This window comes from Seriola dumerili, unplaced genomic scaffold, assembly GCF_002260705.1.
Source record: "Seriola dumerili isolate Sdu_G_001 unplaced genomic scaffold, Sdu_1.0 BDQW01000149.1, whole genome shotgun sequence".
NCBI classification, from domain to species: domain Eukaryota; kingdom Metazoa; phylum Chordata; class Actinopteri; order Carangiformes; family Carangidae; genus Seriola; species Seriola dumerili.
In genome coordinates, this window is record NW_019174404.1 from 21,702,688 (window position 1) to 21,725,236 (window position 22,549).

At 40.5% G+C, this 22,549-nt stretch overlaps 2 protein-coding genes across 4 annotated transcripts; both read right to left on the minus strand.

Moving 5' to 3' along the window:
- Positions 1-9,784: 9,784 nt before the first annotated feature.
- gnpda2 (glucosamine-6-phosphate deaminase 2) lies at positions 9,785-17,137 on the minus strand. Of its 3 annotated transcripts, none has more exons than XM_022751278.1 (7): positions 17,066-17,137; positions 16,448-16,583; positions 16,259-16,360; positions 15,152-15,334; positions 14,852-15,036; positions 12,817-12,991; positions 9,785-11,141 (listed from the first exon to the last, which is right to left on the minus strand). In XM_022751278.1, the coding sequence occupies exons 2-7, from the start codon at positions 16,569-16,571 to the stop codon at positions 11,083-11,085; spliced, it is 828 nt and encodes a 275-aa protein (XP_022606999.1). In that variant the 5' UTR covers positions 16,572-16,583; positions 17,066-17,137; the 3' UTR covers positions 9,785-11,082. The 3 variants fall into 3 exon arrangements, with proteins under 3 accessions (XP_022606999.1, XP_022606998.1, XP_022607000.1); XM_022751277.1 differs by having other exon boundaries at positions 16,448-16,586; XM_022751279.1 differs by lacking the exon at positions 16,259-16,360 and having other exon boundaries at positions 16,448-16,586.
- A 3,089-nt stretch (positions 17,138-20,226) lies between these two features.
- On the minus strand, positions 20,227-22,321 carry LOC111225849 (cytochrome c oxidase subunit 8A, mitochondrial). Its single transcript, XM_022750887.1, has 2 exons — positions 22,136-22,321; positions 20,227-20,579 (listed from the first exon to the last, which is right to left on the minus strand). Exons 1-2 carry the CDS (start codon positions 22,250-22,252, stop codon positions 20,484-20,486), a joined length of 213 nt encoding a protein of 70 aa, XP_022606608.1. The 5' UTR covers positions 22,253-22,321; the 3' UTR covers positions 20,227-20,483.
- Between the last annotated feature and the right edge of the window lie 228 nt (positions 22,322-22,549).

The following is a 22,549-nucleotide window of genomic DNA, read 5'->3' on the forward strand; positions in this document are numbered from 1 at the left end:
GCAGCTGAGTTAAAATACGAGTGCAAGGGTGTTTTGGATAGGTCGTAATAATAATAATAATAATAATAATAATAATAATAATAATATGAAGACAGCTGTTCTGCTGTAAATGTCTTTTAAAGACTTAAGTCCAGAGCCTCACAGGAGCTGCAGACAGAAGGAAACAAGACAACATTACTGCTCTGCTGACTTCCTGTGTGTCAAAGCACAGATTTTAAAATCCTACTACTGGTCTATGAAGCACTAAATGGTCTCAGGTCCCTAAACACATCTCAGATGATACAGCATATTGCTGAGTTGATCGGAATCTTGTACTGTCAACCTTTTGTAAACCTACATGTGACTGATAAACCTGAACTTGAGATCTACTTGTGCGATATGAAGCATCCAGACCCTCAGGTGATCTGAGACTTTACTCAGTGTTCACACAATCAGAGCCAAACAAGGTGAAGCAGCTTTTAGTTTCTCTGCTCCTCACCTGTGGATCAAGTTTCCTGAACACCTGAGCTCTGCTAAGACTGTCAGCTCATTTAAATCAGATAACTACTTGCTGCTTCACACCAATAAATTACACACGCAACATCGTTTTAATCTTGTGTCAGCAGAGACTCAACAACAATCACCTCAGCTCACATCTTATAATCTGTACGTATTGATCTTGTTTTTTGTCTTTTATTACTGCAGCACTTCCTTTGAAATGCTGTTGTAAATTGTAGGATTAATTTGACTGTGTGTGTGTGTGTGTATGTGTGTGTGTGTGTGTGTGTGTGTGTGTGTGTCAGCTTGGTGTTGTGCGGTGCATATAAAAGCCACAGATTGCACCTGTAGCTGGAAGAGGCTGTTTGTGTCCGAGTATCATCAGATAATCCGTAATTCATTTGTAATTTAAAAACAAAATAAACCTTAAACCGATTGTTTTGTTTCAAAACCAAAATGGAAAAACTGAAAAAAAAAATGAAAAATTAATCAAAATGATCTGTTTTTTTGTTTTTGCCAATTTCTTTTATCAGTATTTAGTTTGAAACCAAAACTGAATTAATATGGTTTTATTTGATTTTTAATTCTAAGCCAAAAATGTCATCATGTGGTCTATGAATTAATGAATTAATTAATTAATGAATACATAAATGCAAACATAGGCTATATGATTAAAGATATTTTATTGCTTTTTACTTTTAATTTAGATATCATTCGTTCATTTATCTATCTTCTAACATTACCCTGGTATAGATCTGGTGTTTGCTTTTTGTCACACTTTCATATCCTCTTGGCTTTTATTTTGACTTTTTTACACTTCACTTCTGCTTCACATCTTACCTGACCCTAACCTTTGTACTATCTTAATATATCTTATTTAAATGTTTTTTAATTTATTAAAATTTGGTTTTTATTGTTTTTTGAATGCAGTTTTTATGTCCCTTTTAATGTTTTATTTTTTATGTATTCCCATGCCTCTGTAAACTACGGTGGCCCTGAGAGCTCAACACACTGCAATTTAAGAAAACAAATGCAAAGAGACAAAATACAATCAAATCCAAAACACCTCATGAGTTTGACAACACATGTGCTACAAATACTCCCAACACAATGGAAGTGTTTCCAGGGGACACTAAAAAGTGATGAACCAGGCTGTTCGATGCTTTTAACTTCAAATGTCACATAAAACTGAACAACTAGCGCGTCCCAGCCACGGTCATTACTGTTTGCGTGTGTTTGTCTCAAGTTGCGGTGCATGGAGCTCTCTGGGCCACCGTAGTAGAGCACTTTGAATTGCGTCTGAATGGTGCTGTATAAATAAAGCTGCCTTGTGCTGAGTTCTTCCGGTGAATCCGCATAATAAACCCTCACAGCAGCTGCCATCAGTGTTCTTGCGGTGGTGCTGTGGGTCAAACTCATAAACTCACTACAGCTCTGTGAAGTGAAGAGGAGCTGCAGGTTCAGGAGTCAGTTTTCTGTATGTCCATTACTACGACAACACAGTGGCTTCACATCGGCATCTGATAGATTCAGTCGACCCCCCTCACGTTTAGCTCAACAGCTAACAGGGGAACTCAGAGACTGCATCACGCAGCTCTACTTCCATTATCCTCTTGGTCTATGTTGAAATGACTCAGTGTGCACACATGCACCTCAGTCTGGAAGAAGAAAGATTGAAATGGTTTTAACGCAGTGAACAGACACCGAGGGATCGCAGCACATGTAACTGTAAGGTTGGCAGAGGCTTACCCGATCACTAGGGCTGGCAGTTGCCATGGTGACAGCGCCCACACTCTGCCAAAGGGGATGTCCATTCCCCCCCATCCGACGGGAATCTTAATCATGGCCAATCACTGACTGAGGTGCACGATGGAGGAGGAGGGGGGAGGAGGATGGAGGAGGAGGGGGGAGGGTGGATCAGGATCAGGGTCTGGATGACAGACTGGGTCATTTAACTTAGTATGCAGCAAAATCTATTTGTCTTTTTATTTGTGTACCTATATTGGTAGTAGTGTATTGTGACTTGTAATGTCTTTTGTTGTATGTTACCTGCCCAGGGGCTACGGATGAATTAGCATTTTGGATACAATCCGACATGTTTACATTGTGTACTTTGTACTGATTTTGACTTTTGACTGTTTCTTGGGCATCTGTGTGGCTGCAACATTAGTTCATGTACTAAGGATATTTAGAAGTGACTGAGAGGTGACATTCAGACAGGACTGAGTTGGAGCTGTCTGTCAGTATGAGCGGTGAAGAACATAATAATGTTAACAGCATCTGACGGTAAAGAAAAAAAAAAAGTCATGGAAATGTTCATTTTCCTCAAATACATATATGTATTTCAGTTCCTATCACTCTCCATAGAAAGGGTGTGTCATACAGCTTTTCTTCTATTATAACTCAAGTAAATAATAGGTATTAATAAGCATTGTAATTCTTTGAGATTTTGTTTTGGTAATGTAGTTTGGTAAAATTTGTTTAATTTCATTTTCATGTCAGTTTTTTTTCACTTTCATGTCATGTAGGAAATGTAAGTGTAATGTTTGTGATACACATCAGTCCAGCACGGTCTGTTTCTCCTCTAACACACTGTTAATCTCTGGTTTCACTTTGTTAAAGGTCCTGTTTTGAGCTGACAGGACCTGACAGTGTACGCGGGAAAGTTTCAACACCTCTGGGTTAGACCAGGATTATATGATTAACACGTTAATGAGTTTTCTTCATCTCACATCTGAATGTGGTCCGATCAAGTGTGTTTGAAGGTCAGGGGTGGTTCATGTGACATGAAAGAAGAAGGGAGGCCTGCAGCCTTGTTCTATGTCTGGTGGTTATATACACAGACGGCACCAGAGACAATGGTTGGTTGTGATTTGGGTGAACCAACCCATTCTTAGTTCTTTGGTTCTTCATTTGTTTTTTAAAGCTGCACCACACTTCATGTCGATGATGGTGTCACTTCAGATGATTAGCTCTGGATCTTTGTTTGTCTGGGTTCACCTCAGCTCTGGGCTACAAATAGAGATGGGTACCCTAACCCGGTATTAAATGGGACCTGGGGCTAAATCTTTAAAGACCGTAGTATTGATAAGCTCTGATGTTATCGGCTTTGCTCTCGCTTCTAGAGAAATTAGATTTCCAATTTGTTGTCGCTACATTAAAGTTCTCTCGCACATTTTATCACAATTTTTAATGAACTGAAGGAGATTTCAAACGAGTATTTAGTTTAAAATAATGTAGTTAGAGCAGTAAAGTCAGTAAATCAGTCTGTACCGATCTGTCAGTGTTGATGACTCTTACAGTATCTGCTGTCCACAGCTGCCTTATATTAAAGATTCTCCTTCAGTTCATTAAATCCCTGCAGCGTCTGAGGTAGTGAAGCACGAGCTGACCAATAACCTCGGGCGGGTTCAGGTCAACTTATACAAGAAAATATCACAGGTTTGGGTGTGTCAGGTCAAAAAGTGATAAAGCAGCATTAGTTATCAGCTAAGTTATAAATAACTTACAGAAACACTGTGTGCAACAGATAACACTGTGATTAAATTAATGAAAGTCAATGTGATGAAATCTGAAATTCATGGAGGTGTGTGTGTGTGTGTGTGTGTGTATGTGTGTGTGTGTGTGTGTGTGTGTGTGTGTGTGGACTGTGATGGAGCGCTCTTGCTGCACCAGTGATCAGAGAGAATATTGACAGTATCTTCCAATAAAACTCAACTGGCCGCTGCTCTTCACCTGCACCTCCCACTGCTGCCTCAGATCAATGACTACACCGAAGCAGGACTCCCCGCCCACACTCACTCTACCAGGTTCAGTGTAGTGAACAGTTTCCTGGAAATGTACTGAGCCTCATCAGAACTCATCATTTTCGGCTTTTTCATGTCAAAAGACTAAACTTCTGTAAGAGCTGTACTAGTACGTACACTTTACACCATTACTGACATCCAAGAGATAAAGGTCTGAACTTGCTGTAGAGATGTGGAGGTGTACTCAGGGTTTGGTCAGTGTACCATGACATCCCTTTTTGGTGGGGTTACAGGTGTAAAAGAGCACTGACTCTTCGACGACAAAACCTTCAACCACGAATTTGTCAGTCTAAATCAAGGTTGAGTTCAAATGTCACAGCAGCCACTCCTTGTCCAGCTTCAGCCTCCTGTGGTAGACAGATCAGTTCAGGCAACTGCTCTTTGTGTTAACGTACACCTAACAAACAAATCCTCTTCTGTCTGGGAAGGTTTGTTGGTATCTTCCCATAATCCAGGAATTTCCAGGTGCGGTGTTGTCCACTGAAAGCACTATATCTCCAGGGACAAAGTTGCACTTCACTCCTGACCTTCTCTGGCACTCCTGCAGTGAGAAGTACTGTAGTAAGGAGTGGCTTTTTACATGATTCCTTGAGTTATGTACATTAATATGAGATGGATCCTTGATGAAGTCAGCGTGCTTTGATTCCTAAGGTGTGGAGGGCATATAAACTGCATAAAGTGCACTGATCAAAAGCAGTAAGTCAAACTATGTGTACATGTTTGATATGAATGATGAGTGAAGCATTATTAATCTGTATTCCAATCAGTCTGCTCATCATTTAAATCAGGCCCCTACTGGTTAATGAAAGTGATGGCAGGGTGTGATAGCCATGCTCCATCTCATTACAAATCCCTGTTTATCCCCCAGGATATTTATCTACTTGAAATATCACATTAGTGACAGATATTTATCTATAGATTGATCTTCTGGGCTTGTTGACAGTGATATGGCGCAATTACTACCGCTGCCTGTTATATTTAAAGTTATATGCTAAAGTATGGTATCTGAAATGGACAAATAGAAAATTGTTTGCTTAGTATTTAGTGGCTAATTAGGAGGTCCCAGGTCCAAGGCTCAACAGAATGCAATTTAAAGTAAATAGTAATGTAAAGAATATATGTTTTGTTGTTAATGTGTGACAATGGGGGCAAAAGCAGGTAAATAAAAATGGTTTGAATTATTTCAATGTATTTTAATGTTTCCTAAATAAGGTTTTCAGGGTAACACATCCACAGGAACATTGTCAAAACTCACACCGGTGCTCAGTCATGAGCAGTGAGACAATGGAGGACGTTGTTGAGATACATTTTGACATTCAAAATGGTTTATTTTTTTCATTTTAATAGTATTTTGTGTGTCTCTACTGGTTTAGTTAGTCTTTTACCTTTTTGATATTAGCTTCTGTGATTGTCACCCCCTTTGTTTTCTCCCAGGAATTCAGGAAATCAAGTACAATTTTGAGGTACTTGTACTTCAGTATTTCCATTCAATGCTATTTTACACTTCCACCCCTACATTTCAGAGGGAAATATTGTACTTTCTACTACACTACATTTAATTGACAGCTTTACTGTACAGATTGTAACAGTTCACTGAAAAAGTTGAGTGTATGGGACGGTTCTGGGAAGCTGGAACACACTGATGATCCTCTGTGGAAACAAAACACCACTTACTGAGAGTGTGGCCACATGGTAGACCTGCCTGCACCCCTACTAACCACCAACTTCACTGGGTAAGACCTGATTAATGCCTAGGAAAGTCTGCTAAGAAGCACTGCTAATTAAGTGGCTATTTGTAAGGCTAGTGGGACTAGATAAACAATGATGAATCTGCCTGTAGGACCAGTGAGGTAAGCCTCTGTAGCTTAGCATCAGCTGCACTGTAGATGTAGACTGGTGTCACCTGTCAGAGGACTCAGATTTGTGACAGATACCTACTAATAACAGGTAAATCATTATTTAACACGAGTGTTGGGCCAACATAGGAACACTAACCAATCGTTTAACACATTTCTTGGTGGTCTGAAAGTTATAGATATGTTACTTTAAAGTAGAAGACACCAAAGGTTCACAGTGATTTTCTAGACAAACATTTTAAATATGCACGTTAGTTAGCACATTGGCCTTTGCTAATAGTAATGTGGTAAAAATGGTCTAATATTAATCCTCTTCAGGTATTAGTTGGCCTTAATAGTACCACTACACTGATTTTTAAAACTAATACCCTGAAATAACCATAACTATTGTGAGCAGATCAGTCTATTGTTAACATGTTATACCATATTTATGTTGTTGAAGTAGACTAACTCATTATTAGCCTCCTGTTATTGCCCCAATTTTACACTAAAATATTACCATAGTACTTATTGTCATTACCAAGACATTTCCCTGTTATTATTATTACTTTAATTTCGGTGTACCGATTAATTACTGTTATTCCCAAATTATTACTTCCCTATTGTACAGTGCTACCATTTAATGCTTCATATTGCCATTTAGATATGGCAACACACTTATAAGATGTTATTTTGAATGTGTGTATTAATTCTTTTCATGATCTTCATAAAGTCTTTATACAGACATGTGTAATAATCAGGGTCCTATGTTCAGTTTAATGAGGCATGGGGAGGATGGGGGTGAGGTGAGCCCAGTGTGTGTCATCTACTCACCTGCTCTCTGCTGCTGGATTACAAAGCCTTTAAATAGAACATGAACCCATGTGATGTCATCAGAGCTGCAGGTGAGCTGTTTCCTGCTGCGCGGGACACTGCGCAGGCTCACACCATCAGTAACTGTAACCCGTTGTGAACATGTTGCGTTATTAGAGGCAAATTATCTGTGACGGGCCGATTGTCCTCAATGCTGATGAGCCAGAGATGTCCAGACACGTACTGGCTGATAGATTCATTCTATTAATCCACCTTGGATGCTATGTGATCTGCCTCTGTCAAATCCTTGGGAAGGAATGAAACCAGAGCTGGCTGAGATGTTAATGATGGCTGAAACTGAGGGTTGGATAATCACCAGGGCCCATGACTGTTTCCTGAATTAATTCATCCACGCGTTGCTTCATTTTTTACTGGATTCCCAAAGTCCAGAATCAACCAGGCAGACCAGTGATAAATGAGCAAACAACAGAAACTCAAAGCCTTTGTGACTGTGCTGCCTTCACACAGGATGGTATTCACTTTCAGAAGAAACAATACTGACACAAAAACAGTCCTCAGAAGGAGCCAATGGGCTTGGAGCTGAGTCAGAAAGTGCTGAGAGACAAAGTAGAAAAGAAAGCTGCACTTCCACAAATATGCTGCAGGCTCAACTGGAACATGCTGAGTCCTGAAATAGGTTTAAAGACAAAATACACTTCTTTTTTTTTTTTTACCCAGTAAATTACTTCATTATAAGGGAAATCAGTGTTCTCCTTTCTTCATAAACACTTCACACTCCTACCACTCAGTTATGTGCTTTGAAGCCCTGGAGACAAGACTGAGAAAAAAAGACCCTTGTTTTTCGTTTTGTTTTTTTCTTTGACAAAATCCTCCAACAGCTCCTACATATGATATCACTGACAAGTTCTATCTTTAAGTTAGGCCATTGGTCAAACTGCATTTCCCTTCAGATCACAACCAACAGGACTCAGCTGAATTCAGCTCACATTATTACACATTGATATTAGAGAGCAGCTGTCAGATCGTTCCATCAGAGAGGAAAATAAAACACAGAGGAGGGTGTGCTGCTGTCATCCTGCTGCCTGTTTAATCAGGCCTCACTGCATCATAATAAAGTAATTACTCAGTATTTATGTATGTCATATTTAATCAGCAGCTTGAATTTCAGAGGTGCAGAAATGCAAATACAACACTGTTGACTGTGTCAGACTGCTACTGTGAGCCACACTGAACTCATGAACCTGATTAAATCAGGCAGTTTACTCTGTGCTGTTTGAATACTGGAAACCGTGTCTACTGAAAATACTGTGAGAGAGCAGCGCCGGCCCGAGCCACGCTCCAGGGGCTGCTGGGGATGTGGACAGTCTGGTCAGCCACTGCCCTAGTATCCCTGTGAATCAGGGATACAACAGGGGGGACAATGTGGACCCCTTGGTAGTGTGTTTGGACCACTTCCAGGCATGATAATAGCACAGCACACTAACCAAGAAGAGGCTGCACACCCAGCAGGGGATTTGGACAGTCAGCTGGAACCAGAGTGAGAATTATACAATGAAAATCTGGGGGGTCGACTTTTTCTCCAAGGCGAAAGGAAACCCAGTACAGTGCAGGGGCATGCTTCAGTGAACTGAAGTATTACAGTCCTTACAGTATCTTATTAACCTAAAGTTGTCAAATAAATTTAGTGGAGTAGAAAGTACAATATTTCCCTCTGAAATGTTGGAGTGGAAGTAAAATGGAGATACTCAAGTTAAGTACAATTATCTCCAAATTGTACTTAAGTACAGGACTTAGAGTAAATGTACTTCATTACTTTCCACCACTGCTAATACAATTACTGAACCTTCAAGAGACATGGATTTTAAAATTGTTCAGTGAACCAACAAGTGAAACTCCTGAATTCCTGAGTGACAAAGAGAGTGTCTATTATAGAAGCTAATATTAAAAAGGTGAAAGACTAACTAAACCACCACAGACACACAAAGACTATTAACATGAAATAATAAACTATATTGATCTGAAAGCTAATCCTCCATTGTCTCACTGCTCATGGCTGAGCACCAGTGTTTGCTAACATTAGGCCATATATGACATTTTATATTGGTAATGAAATGACAAGTTAACACTGGAATTAACAGGGCGTGCTACCAGCTAGCTAACATTAGTTAGCTAAACTGTAACTTAAGGCTAAAGTTACAAACTAGCTAAAATAAGGATGTAATCACGCAACACAATAAAACTAATGACTCCACATTAATGGGTCATGGCAGAGCAATTAACAAGAGGACCTCATAAAGAAACTGGTGAGAATATAGGGCAAAAATAAATACACAAACCTTTATAAAACATGTTACAGTGGTACCTTTGATTTAAATTATATTTTTACTATGACATCCTGTGAGCAAAACCCTGTTATGAATTCATACGTTCCACAAATACCAAAAGGACGATGTCGAAACTCCTCCACAAGACAACATACTGATCTATACTATGCATCTGGACTTATATTTCCCTTTGCTGCTGTGACACTTTGTCTTATCTGACAGTGGAGCTCTTCTAAAGTTTGTAGTAAAAAAAAAAACTAAAAAAAAACAAAAAAAAAAACCAAGATTCACTGTCACATACAACCAATGTGGTTCTGTAGTACAATTGGCCATTTATTTCTATCACAGTGATAGAATGATTTTTTTCAAATCTTAGGTATGACTGCCCCACTGTGGAAAAGAATGGAACTGCATCTACACATGGATTAAAAATGGGTTTCTGACACAGATAACATCAGGACTGAAACTGTGTTTATTTCATAAAAGATGAGAGCCAAGAAATAAAGGATTCGTAGCAAAGTTTTTATTGTCAATAGAAAATAAAGAGTTAAAAACTACAGTTTATTTGCAAAAGCACTGAGTAGAAGTCAGAACCATGACCATCTGATATTCAGGAGGAGTGACTGAAGAAAGAAAGACAACCAAGGAAGGAATGTTATACCCAAACAAAAGATGTAAGTCAATCACATTATCACTCTGTAAATATTTCACAGCCTGCACAAGGAACCTGCACGAGTGAAGTGGTGAGGAGATGCACCATGAATCAGGTGCTTTTGCATTTCAAAGAAACCTTGGGGTAAATAACATCAAGGTCTGTTTCATCATGATCATTCATCATGAACAGGAGCTGAACACCCGACATGCAGAAAAAGCAGCAGTTATCATTGAATCCCACTGTAGAGCGGATGCTTGCAAACAAATCACTAATCTAAACTTAATGTTCAATAACTTGCTTTTTCAGAGCTTTCAATCACATCTCACTGTCTTCAAGAGAATGGATTACAACATATCAGCTCTACGCAAAAACCACTCACAGCATCAACTTGGAAAAGGTCAAAAGTCATGCACCAGAGGAAGATCTAGAGGGATATTCACAACTGAGACCAGAGACCATCTTCAAGTAGAAACAGAGGTTACTGTCTCCAACATAGTCAAATTCTACACTGTTTGAAACTTCAAGTAAAACTCAGTGGTGGTTCAACATGTGATTTAACATGTGACTGTCAATGGAGGAGTTGCTCACAGTTCACACTCCCTCTGGGAGTATGATAAACACAAAAAAAATCATACGAAAGAAAGTCTGACCAGAGACAGAGGTCACCTGTGATGATGTTCATCTGTGTACCATAGTTTCTCTGGACAGTCAGTAACTGGGACTGAATCATTTATGAAAAAAAAACAAAAACAAAGTTAACATTAAGGAAAGTTAAAGTATATACTGCACTGATTCATTCACAGAGAGCAGAGAGATTCAGAATGAAGGCTGTGTGTTTAAAATCAAGCCTCAAACTTCTGACACCAAACAGAGATGAAGAGGACCCACGTCCCTTTAAATCCAAACTGATAGACAAAGAAGCTCAGAGGAAGAAGCTCCACTAAAGACCTGATCATTTCCTCTCATTAAGGATCTGTGACTGTCTGAGGTTAATATATAATCCACAGGCAGGAAGAGAGTCACCCAGTCACCGGCTCAGCTGTTCCTCAGGTACAGAACAGTAGCAGAGTAATAATGCCGTCCAGTCCTGATGGATCCAGGAACCTCTGACCATCTGGACATCTTCAGTTCTCTTCCTTGGTGATGTTGTGTCACTGGTCCTTCATGCTCAGCACTGGGTCCACCAGCTTGTTATGAACGTGCATTAAACCTATGATGAAAAATGACAATGTGTCAGGTCCAGACAACACGATGCTTGTTTACAAAACTCAAGTCAAGTCTTGCAGCAGTTTTGGAGTTAAAACGAGCTGTAAAGCTGCTCATATGTGAGAGCAGCAGGCCGTGAAAGCTGAGTGAGTTTCAGCAGTCGCACCTGTCATCCCATAGACCGCCATTCTAAATAGATGCTCTTTAAAAATGAACATAAAATGTATAATTTGCCATGAACATCATAAATTCTTGCACACATCTAGTTAGAGTAGTGTGGCACCAAACTTTCATGATATAATAAAGAAATAAAAATGGCACAACAGGAGAACAGAGATCCCTTGATTTGGATTAATCAAAGCGTTTTCAAAATTTTTGCCATGCACCACTCAGTAACTTAATGATCAACAAAATTCATCACTCTACTTTTTTCTAAATCAGTTAATTCAAAGCTCCTCTAGTATCAGTTCAAATGCTACTAAAATCATTAGTCACAGATGGTTCAGAATCTGGAGGGGCTAATTAAAATGAAGGCCATGGTGACGATTAACTGTTTTAGCATCATATGAACTGTACAAACAACATGCCCCCCCCTCAAACACGAGATCAAACTTCATTCAAATCAGTCTGGGTATTATCAGGTAATCCGTAATTCATTTGTAATTAAAAAAAAAAAAAAAAATCTATAAATCTGTTGTTTTGTTTCAGAAACCAAAACAGAAAAACTGTTCTTGGTGTCAGAATCAAAAAACAAACAAAAAAAAACAATCAAACTGATTCATTTTTGGCTTTTGGCAATTGAACCCAAAAACTGAATTCATATGATTTAATTTTTAATTCTAAACCAAAAGCAAAAAACAAAATCACATGGTCTATTCGTTTTTTTGTTTCCACAGAAAAAGCCAGAAAATCTACTTTTTAAAAATGGTCCAATTTTGTTTTTTTGCAATTTTTCGTTTTTTCATTTCTCATTTGGTCCCGTCAGTGACAGACAGGAAGAGTTTTAATAGAAAGAAGAGAGTTACTTTTCTTTTGTTTTTAAATGACAAAGGATTGACAGATGATCTGATGATACCCAGATTAAGATCTCTGACAGTGTTTCTGTGTCGACCTCAGCCATGGGATTTAAATCCTGGTGAATATTTAAACATTGACTGCATTCATTCTCATTAACCTGTGTTGTATTTCATTTACAGGTTACGAAAATGAAAGACACTCATTTCACCAGCAGAGCTGAGAACTGACGGTGGACCAAAAGGTTCTGGGTTCAGGGGAGGTTCCACAAAGGAACCTGTGCTGATGGGCTCTCCCCCACTTGAATATATATGTACATCGCATATACAGATTGCAGGATTTAATAGTTTATCATCAAATTTTCTAAATAAACCCCTCATATTTACTATCACAAAAGCCTATAACTGCATCAGCATCTGTTTGGAACAAGACCAGGACTCAGGTTTTCAGATGGACTCAGTGCAGCTGCAGTTTAATACGTCCACCTAGTTAAAACTAATGCAGTCTATTCCTATAGTCCTGCAATAAATGCCACCTCCATAAAGGTTGATTCACCTCTATGCTCATTTCTAAGGCCGCAGTTTCTGTTACAATACGCTGACGTGTCATTAATATTTTGTTCAGTTGCTCTCCACTGAGCAGAGTGAGGATGATGACGGTGGTACCTTTGAAGTATTTGACAGTTTTGACTCGGAGCTCCAGCGTAGCGTCCTCGTCACAGACAAAGATGGTGCGTGGGTGTTGCTGGAAGGCCGACACCGTCCACATGTGGTTCACTCCCTCCTCTATGGCTTTATACAGAGCGAAGGCTTTGTGTGCTCCCGTGATCAGAATCATCACCTGAGGAGGCGACAACAACACACTTACACTCTGCGCTGTGGATCCAGGAAGGTTAGTTACCGAGTCTAAGAGTCAGACGCGTTCTCCACTTCTGTCTCTGCCCTGACCTTCACTCTGACTTTAGACCAATCAGATCGAAGCTCTGCTGAAGCCGTCTGCAGTCCCCTTCATCTCAGAGATTCCCGGATATTTACAACTTTGTATCAGAGCAGCTGTTGTCTGGTGTGAAGTGCATCAACATTTGCTGCTGTAGCTGCTGGTTTGCTTCTCTTTTGGCCTGCTGTGTTTTAGCTGTGCGTTAGCTCATTTAATGGTCTGTTAACAGCTAACTGCACCAAACAGTTCATGTCACACTGCTATTTATTCATGTGCAATACCACCTTTACCAATATTAATATAACACACTCAACTCATATATGAAGCTTTTGTACATAATTTTACATTATTTATTAGAAATGATCTGTCTTTTTTTCCTATGCACCAACTGATGAGCAGCAGAGCTCACAATGACAATAATAATTCTGTTACTGGTCAGTAAAACTGACAGTTAAACAGTAAATCTGAAGGCCGTTTCACTTTCACAGACGCCTGTTCTTTCTCTGTAATATGCAGCTTTTTGAGTCAAGCCATGAAGTTTTTTTCACATATTTACATGTTTATCCTTAAATTCTGATGTTAATTTGATAGAGACGCACTGATTTAGCAGAGAGTTGTGCAGAAGGAATCAGGCTGTGGTGGCATCTAAACTGAAGACGTATGAGTGATTCTGATTGTTTCACTATTTAAGTGAATCAGCACAGAAACAGCAGTTTAACAGGGACGGCTACACCTTCACATATGTTCTGTAAATATATGATCCTATTGAAACTAACAGAAGTTTTAAGGTTTAGTACAAATCAATGTCGTGGTCGAGTCCAAGTCACCAAAGAAGAGTCCAGACCCCATTACCTGAGTTTCAAGATGAGTTCCAGAGCTCCACTCCGGCACCGTCAAAGGGCTGACATCCAAATAAAAAACTACATTAACACTAGTGACACAGCTGTCACCATTTCAAAGAGACACTATTTACTGTGTGAGACAACAGACAAACGAGCATGTTCGCAAGCACACTCACACCAAAACTAACAAAACAAGTCAAAGTCTTCGTCTCCAACTTCCCAGTCCGAATGCTGTCAGTGTCCAAGTCCGAGTCAGGTCACAAGTCCTGAAAATCAGGACTCCAGTCAGAGTCCTGGACTGGAGTCCTACAACACTGTTACAAACAGTACATATTAGGGCTGTCACTTTTTATTCGAAATTCGAACATTAGTTCGAACGTGGGGTGAAAAGTTCATACTGGAGCTGTAATGTCCTGTTGGAAATGTAGGCTGCAGTCTCTATAAGCGCATCAGACCATCGGCAGCTAATATAGTCAATAAAGAGAGAGCCGAACTTGATCCCGATCGTGTTGATAGACTTGTGTTTCTGGCAAATAATATGAGAAATTAGGTCTGACCGCTTGACTATTGGTTCCGTGTTTACCTTGCTACATTTTTAGTTCAAAGGTGTGGGAGCTCCCTCCTGTTGTCTGTCATACCGTGTGTTCTATGTTACTGTAGCACTTTGAGACTTTGAGTTTCACTGAATGAAAAGTGCAGTGGGGAGTGTTTTTTTTTTTAAAAACGTTGTTGTATTGAGGGCAAAGTAGAAGTGGCAGGCATTTGAATTCATTCAAATTAATTGCAGATGATTTCGAATTTGTTCAATCTTGATTTTTTGAAAAAGTGACAGCCCTGATACAGATATATAGTACAGAATCTTAAATTGGTCACATAGATGATGTCACTAGAGATCAATAAATGAACTGCCTTTGAGTCTGACCTCCTTGGCGTCCATGACGGTTCCTACACCCACAGTGAGAGCCATGGTGGGAACCTTAGAGAGGTCGTTACCAAAGAAACGAGCGTTGGCCACGATGGTGTCCTTAGCCAGGGTTTTCACTCTGGTCCTGGAGACGAGGCTGGAGCCCGGTTCGTTGAACGCAATGTGACCATCAGGACCGATTCCTACAGCAAGACCAGGAGAGGGAACCAGACAAAGAGATGAAGTTACCCTACAACATCTACAACAGACTGTTTTAGTAATGAGGCAGAACACCAGAACAGAAATCATGTGTCCGACCTCCTACGAACAACTCGATCCCTCCGGCCTCGGAGATCTTCTGCTCGAAGGCCTGACACTCTGTCTCCAGGTCGTCGGCGTTTCCGTCCAGGATGTGAGCGTTGGCTGGATCGATGTCGATGTGCTTGAAGAAGTTGTTCCACATGTAGGAGTGGTAGCTCTCTGGATGAGCACGTGGTAGACCTGGAGAACGAGAGGGTCACCTGATTTACCTGAGAGCTGCAGAGCCATGAATCCAGATACACACTGGCCCAAACACACTGCGACAAACCAGAGTTAAGCTGATATTCAGTTTCAGGTTCAGATCACTGAGTGCAGGTAAACTACTGAACAGTAAAGCATGTCAAAGTCCCGCAGTAAATCACTCTTTCATTAAAATCTTACAATAATCATCCCTGTCCAGAGCTAATTGATGCTAACTGATATGAACTGATGTAAAAGGATGCTGAAAAACTAGTCCATGCATTTGTTACTTCTAGACTGGTCTATTGTAACTCTTTATTATCAGGATTATTATCAATAACCCACAGAAAAGCTGATTCAAAATACTGCAGCTTCAGTACTGACAGGAACTAGAGAAGAGATCACATCTCTCCTGTGTTAGCTTTATCGGCTCCCTGTAAAATCCAGAATAGATTTTAAATCCTCCTCCTCACCTACAGAGCTATTATTAGTCAGACACCATCGTATGTTAAAGAGCTCATAGTTCCCTGTTATCCTAACAGAACGCTCTGCTCTCTAAGTACAGGTCTACTTGTGGTTTCTTAGAGTTTCTAAGACCAGAATGGGAGGTAGAGCCTTCAGCTATCAGGCTCCCCTCCTGTGGAACCAGCTCCCAGTCTGAGTCCAGGAGGCAGACTCCCTCTCTACAGTTAAGATCAGGCTTCAAGCTGTGCTCTTTGATAAAGCTTATGGTTAGAGCTGGTTCAGGTCAGTCCTTAACCATCCCTTAGTGATTCTGCTATAGACCCAGACTGCTGGGGGAACTCATGACGTTCCTTCTTGTTAAAGGGAGTTTCTCTTCCCCACAGTCACCCGGTGCTGCATCTGACAGTGTAAGAGGAGATGAGCTGGTCAACTGTATAACTGAGTCAGCCTTAAACTTACCAACATATTCATCCATGTTGAAGGTTTTCACATATTTGAATGAAATATCTCCACTTCTGTAGTATTCTATTAACTTCTGGTAACAGCCATAAGGAGTGCTCCCTGAGAGAAATGAGACATGTTAACACACTCCGCTTAATACTGATGACCTCTGAGCCTGGAGAGCGCTGTCTGTGTGATGGTGCTCACCTGTAGGTAAACCGAGAGTGAAGTATCTGTCTGCTGAAGGCCTGAACTGGATGATTTTGTTGCGGATGTATTTAGCTGCCCACTCACTGGCCAGGTCATACTCGTCCAGGATGACCAGCCTCATCGTGTTGGATTTCTACTGAAATAACAACAATGTAAAAACAATGACAGTCACCTGGATTTTACTGACGCCATGGAAACCTGATGGACATAAAGTGAGACAAAACCACGCCAAACTCAATTCAAAAACTGGCTAATTTTAATGTGGCTGCTTATCATAGTTGTTACTTTACAATTAGTCACTTATTTAAAAGTATCCTCTCAAATACAGGTTTGTCTGAAAAGACCGGCTGTTATCTACCGCTGAGGCAGAGACAGATGGCTCCTGACAGTTAACACTGTCCATAAACAGGACTCTGCCAGGTAAACTGCCAGATTTTTCCATTATGTTCGGTGAGGCAGTGGCTAATGTTAGCAAGAGAGGCAACTTCAACAGGAGTGGATGCCTCTGAGTTTCGTTGAATGTACACTTACTGCGACACGTCACTGAACTGACGGTCAGTAGTTAACCATAAACTAGTTAACACGAACAACAGTTTAACAAAGACATGTTTTTACCTGCCGGAACAATCGGTTTGTCGGGGAGGAATCACGTGTCACGCGACTGTTCCGTCACATGATCAAATGTCGGTCAAGTGATTTCACCACAGTCCTTGTGCACTTATGGTACGGGTGCTGGAAGCGCCCTGAAGGATGTGTACAGACTGAGTGAAAAAGGTTATTTTAAATATTATAATGAAATATGTAAACTCGGTTTCCTGAATATGGCTCCTGTCTGACAATCAGTTTGCTGAAAACAAAAAAAACATGAATTAAATAATAAAGTTCCTCCGTAAACATGGAAAATTCCCTATGTAATTCCCTTAATAGATTCGCTAAAATGTTCAAAAGATTCCTATTCAGAATAAACAGTTGTATGTTGTATGACCATATACATCCATACTAAAACTTGAATCATTTCCTCATATTAAAAGACTGATAAAAAACCTTTCAGTTTCACCTTTCATAATTACAGGGAAAAACACTCCTGACGTCATACACAGAACATCTTACATTTTTCTACGTGCATCTTAAAGTCGTCCAGGTGTGCACATGTAACATCGGACTACACCACAGTGTCTGCGCTGTCCTCAGCACCTGTGCACATTGTGATCGAGACACTTTGAAAAAACAACATATCTTCTCATGTTAAGTTGAATCTAAAATATTTACATTTACATTTACAGTTCATAGTGTTGATGTATGTTCTACGTGTCCTCCTTTCTTTCACTTCTGTCTTCATGTATGAACAACAGCTGTGATATCTGTGGACATCAGTTATCAGATGCAGAAACCCGGACGTCCCCTCCTCAGCTGAGCTGCCTTTAGTGCAGATATCACCACCGCAACGTTTCATCAAGCTCTCATCCAACTACACAAACAGCAGCTGGAGCCCTCTACTGGTCCTGGACTGCAATAACAGCCAATTCATTACTTAAGTTCCCTCAAAATGTAACTACTCTGTAGTTTACATTGACTTTGACACAACACAACACAACACACAGTGGAGTGATGTGATGTTCAACAATGCCCTGGTTAACTCTCCAATGTATCAGCAGTGCTCTGCTTCATGAGGTCTCTCTCAGCTGAGCCATTGGATGAGTGGTGGTATGGTGCTGTCAGGTGACATGTGTAATTCCATTTCAACTCAGAAACTCTGAGTGCCACATTTTGTACAGGATGGCAGATATTTGACAGGGAAAATAAGAAAAACATGTTGTGCCCGTCATGGAAATGTTATTTCGCAGGCTCCTGTTGAAGAAATTCACTCAAGTCCTTGGTTCCAAGTTTGCTGTAGTGATGTGAGTTTATTGGTATTCTAGAATACGGTGAGCCAACTGACACAGAGCGGGTCTGAGGCAACAGACTGACCCAGAACGAAGAGCAAGGAGACAGTTATACAGTGGATGAAAAAGGGGGATGGAGAGGCCTTACAGTGTAACACCTAGAGTAAATTTACCAGGGGGCCAGGAAGGGCCCCTTGATTGAATCAGCTTGGCCACAGGTAAAGGTGTTGATAAGACAGTGATGTACTGGAGAGGACAGAGGGAAGCAGAGAGGGTGTTGTACTGACACAGATGGTTGTTGATAATAAAACAGGAGGGGGTACTGTCATCAAGTGAGTAGTATTTTCTTGATCGAAAGATCAAGGGGCCAACCCAGTAGGGTTATAGAATTATTCCCAGGTGTTATTCAATCATCAGGTTTTCACTCAGGAACGTGTATTGTCTTTCTCACTTCCAAAGGTAGGCATCTGATTATCAGAAATGGGACGCCTTCATGGTTGTATCCTTCCGCCACCCGGCCTCGTTGCAGGAAATATGGTCACAATCTCCCCTTCCTGAGTGACTACATTTTTGCAGAACATTATGATGTCACAGTGAAGTTGACCTTTGACCTTTTGGATATAAAATATCATCACTTCATTTTATCCTTAGAGACATTTGAGTTAAATTGTGTTATAATTAGTGAATGCATTTGTGAGTTTTTGCCAAAAACTTCTTTGTGAGGTCAGAGTGACCTTTAACCTTTGTTCACCAAAATCTAGTCAGTTCATCCTTTAGTCCAAGTGAATGTTTGTGTCAAATCTGAAGAAATTCCCTGAAGGTGTGACTGAGATATAACGTTCACGAGAATAGGACCGACAACCTGAAAACATACTGGGCTCCAGTCTGGGCTGTCACCAGCGCAGAGGCATAAAAAAGATCAGTCCTCTCTTTCTCAGTCATGGGACCACAGCAAGGACTGAAGGGTGCTAGGTGCACTTTATGGTGGTCTTACTACAGTGTAGGCACATCTGATCATGAACCATTTATGTGCCAATGTACTGCTGTTAAACAGCTACTCTATTAATCCTTGTGGATGTTCCAACATCTAATTATAACCCCTACTCTTGAGTAACTGTCTTCAGAAAGTTACATGAAGTAGAAAATGAACCAAACCTCGCTGCTGGACTAGATTGACACCCCCCCCCCACTCAGAGAGCAAACAGTGACTCAGATCTTAAGATGTGCCAAAGTTTGACTGCTGGAGAAGAGCTGAGCTGGAAATGTTCACCGGTATCCCCACTGTTGAACACCATGTTTCCCTGTCTCAATGAGGACTTCACCATGTCTCTGAGTGTGGTCACAAGGAACAACTACAAAGACTGTGAAGGAGTTTTTCTCACTTCTAATATTCATCTTATTTTTTTTAGGCGTAACTCAGACTCCACCAGTTCAGGTCATTACAACACTGTTAAGACAATGGTTCACAGCTTAGCTTCTTTTTATGATGGATCTAGATGTATCTTTATCCTCTGTAGCTAGCGTAATAAAGGTCTTATATGTATATCTATATATCTCAGGATGTAGAGAGAAGCATAACGTCAGAATACTGCACAAACACAGTTCTAGTCATGGATGAGTGAAGCAGGGGAAATGAATAAACATAATATTAATTAAGTAAGAACATGTGACAGAGACCAGGCTTAAGAGACCAATAGTCTTCACATATACTGTAATGCATCTTTACATGGTGCCACTGCTACTTTTATGTAAGTGAAGGATCGTCTTTCACCACTGCTGTGAGTGTGTGGTTGACCTGCACTTATCAGCCGACCTTTGACCTTTGCCCTGTACTCTCCTTTTTTCTGAGCTCTGCCTCATCTTCAGGAGACAAAGACACAACAGCCAGCACAGTTGTGTTTAAAATTTAATATTGTAACATACTGCTTATGAGGAAAGATGTACAATTCAATTTTGGATGTATCAGAGTCATTGTTTTGGGAGCAGTTGGTTTGTATCCGAGCTGTGGAGTGGAACTGTCAGAGGTAGAAGTGTGAGGGTAAGACTTGTCCTAGATTTTTCTCTGAAGCTGAACATAATGGTTATGGTCCCAGGTGGTTACTGGAGACAGGAGGCTGGATACACTAGATCAAACTGTTAAAATGTCCAGTTCACTCCTTCTTCTTGTAGTCCTCCAGGTGGGCCAGGATCCATCCAGATGGTCCCAGGATGGCCAAGGCGAACATACTCATTCCAATGGTGGTTTCCTGGACAACAGACAGTGAGAGAGAGAGGACATTTAGTCAGCTGGCGGCCAATCAGCATCTTCACTTCTGTGTAAAAACATCAGGTAACGTGTTGATACTGCTGGCGCAGGTTGGAATTCGATGCTCATATCACATTCACAGACATGAGATTCACTGAGCTCTGACTCAACTCTCCTCAGCTTCAGGCTTTTCACTGGTTCACATATAAACCTGAACTACACTTCAAATACTAGGCAGTAAAATGACTGAGTAGTGTTGTACTGACTGATTGCACCAGAAATATATGTGGTTCAGATTTTTCCCTGAATCTAAATGTATTCATCATTTTGTTTTACTAGAGCCTCAAACTGTTATATGGTGTCACATGAAAGTTATTGTACATAAAATGAAAATGTGGTATACATTTAAGTAACTAAGTCACATTGTCATAACACATTACCATTACTGTATTGAGATCTAACATTTCCTTTTGCATATTCATTAAATTGTGTATTGTTTTTTGTGTCTCCACACAACTGCCCATATAAATATCACTATTTCATGTCACACCATATGATATCCATCTGTGGGACAAAATCTCTTTATAATCTCCTTTGTGAAAGATTCCTGGGACAGTCACAACACGAGCTTTATCATGTCTGATTGAAAATTGTGAATAATGGGAACAATGTGAATACGTTTTGACAGATTTTTTGTCGTTATGAGGTTCCCCAAGCTAAAATTGACTTAATCACATAGTTCTAAAGGACCTGCACAATAATAAACAGGAGCCTACACTGCTAATGCCAACATTTACATTAATACATCAGTAATCGTGTGTCAAATGTTACTCATCTAATACCCACTTAAGAGTAGAGTAAAATCAGTTTTGAGACAAAAGTGTTTAAAAAACAAAATACACTTGTGTGCTTTCTGAACCGAGACTGGTCCTCGAGGTTTATCATGATTCAGCACTACAGGCTTCCAGTTTGATGAAAGATGCCAAATTAAATCTTTTTTACAATAGCTGGACGACAGGAGGATTATTAGATTAACATCAGTGCACCAAATAAACTGACAACCGAGTGTAAATTTATTGAAATAAATCGAGAAGGAAGTATTTTGTATCTGTGTGTATTCACTGATGTCCTGCTTTGTTGGCTGCATGTATCAAGGACATTGCGGTATAACGACACTTTGAAAAGTTACTAAGGTTTTTCACACATGTATGTGCAACTGTCCCTGAAATCTGTGCCATTACAACGACAATTTGACATGTTACTCCCACAGAGACAGCGCACTCAGACATAGAACGGCTAACATCTGTTAGCATGGGCCTAGCTAACGACGGAAGCGGTTTAGGGGGAGCGGAGAATTTAAAATACTTCAGACATGTAACGATTTAAGTTCAGAACCTTAAGTTAATTAGATGCAATGGTTTATAAATCAAAATACACGGGTTTAGCGCCCGCTGACTTCAGATACCAGTTTTGACCTCGTCAACCAAGGACAAGCTGCTAGCTTCGTGAGTCAGTTAGCATGGGACCAAGGTGGCGGAAAGATTACAGCAGACTTACGACTGGGCCGATCTTTTCCTTGGCCGGTCTGGTGTAGATACTGGCTCTCTGGGAGACAGTCTGTTGCCGCAGGGCAGGGGCAGCACGGCTGGCGATGGTCCTCAGGAACCCCGGCATGTTTATCTGCTACGATGAAGAGATGTCTTCTCGACTGAAAGAGCTGCTATGGCGTCAAGAGGAAGTGATTCAATGCAAAGATCACTTTTCGTCATAGCCTCATCGAAGACTACTAGCGCCACCTGGCGACCTGGAGGACGATGTTCGTGGAGGAATTATGCTCTTCAGGAAAGCATTAGATTAGCTTGTTTCACTCACTGTGGCTTAAATATAACACACAGACTTCAGACAGACGTCAAAATTCATGCGTTGCACAAAGCAGATTAGTTCTCGACTATCTTAAGCCAGACTGTGGTA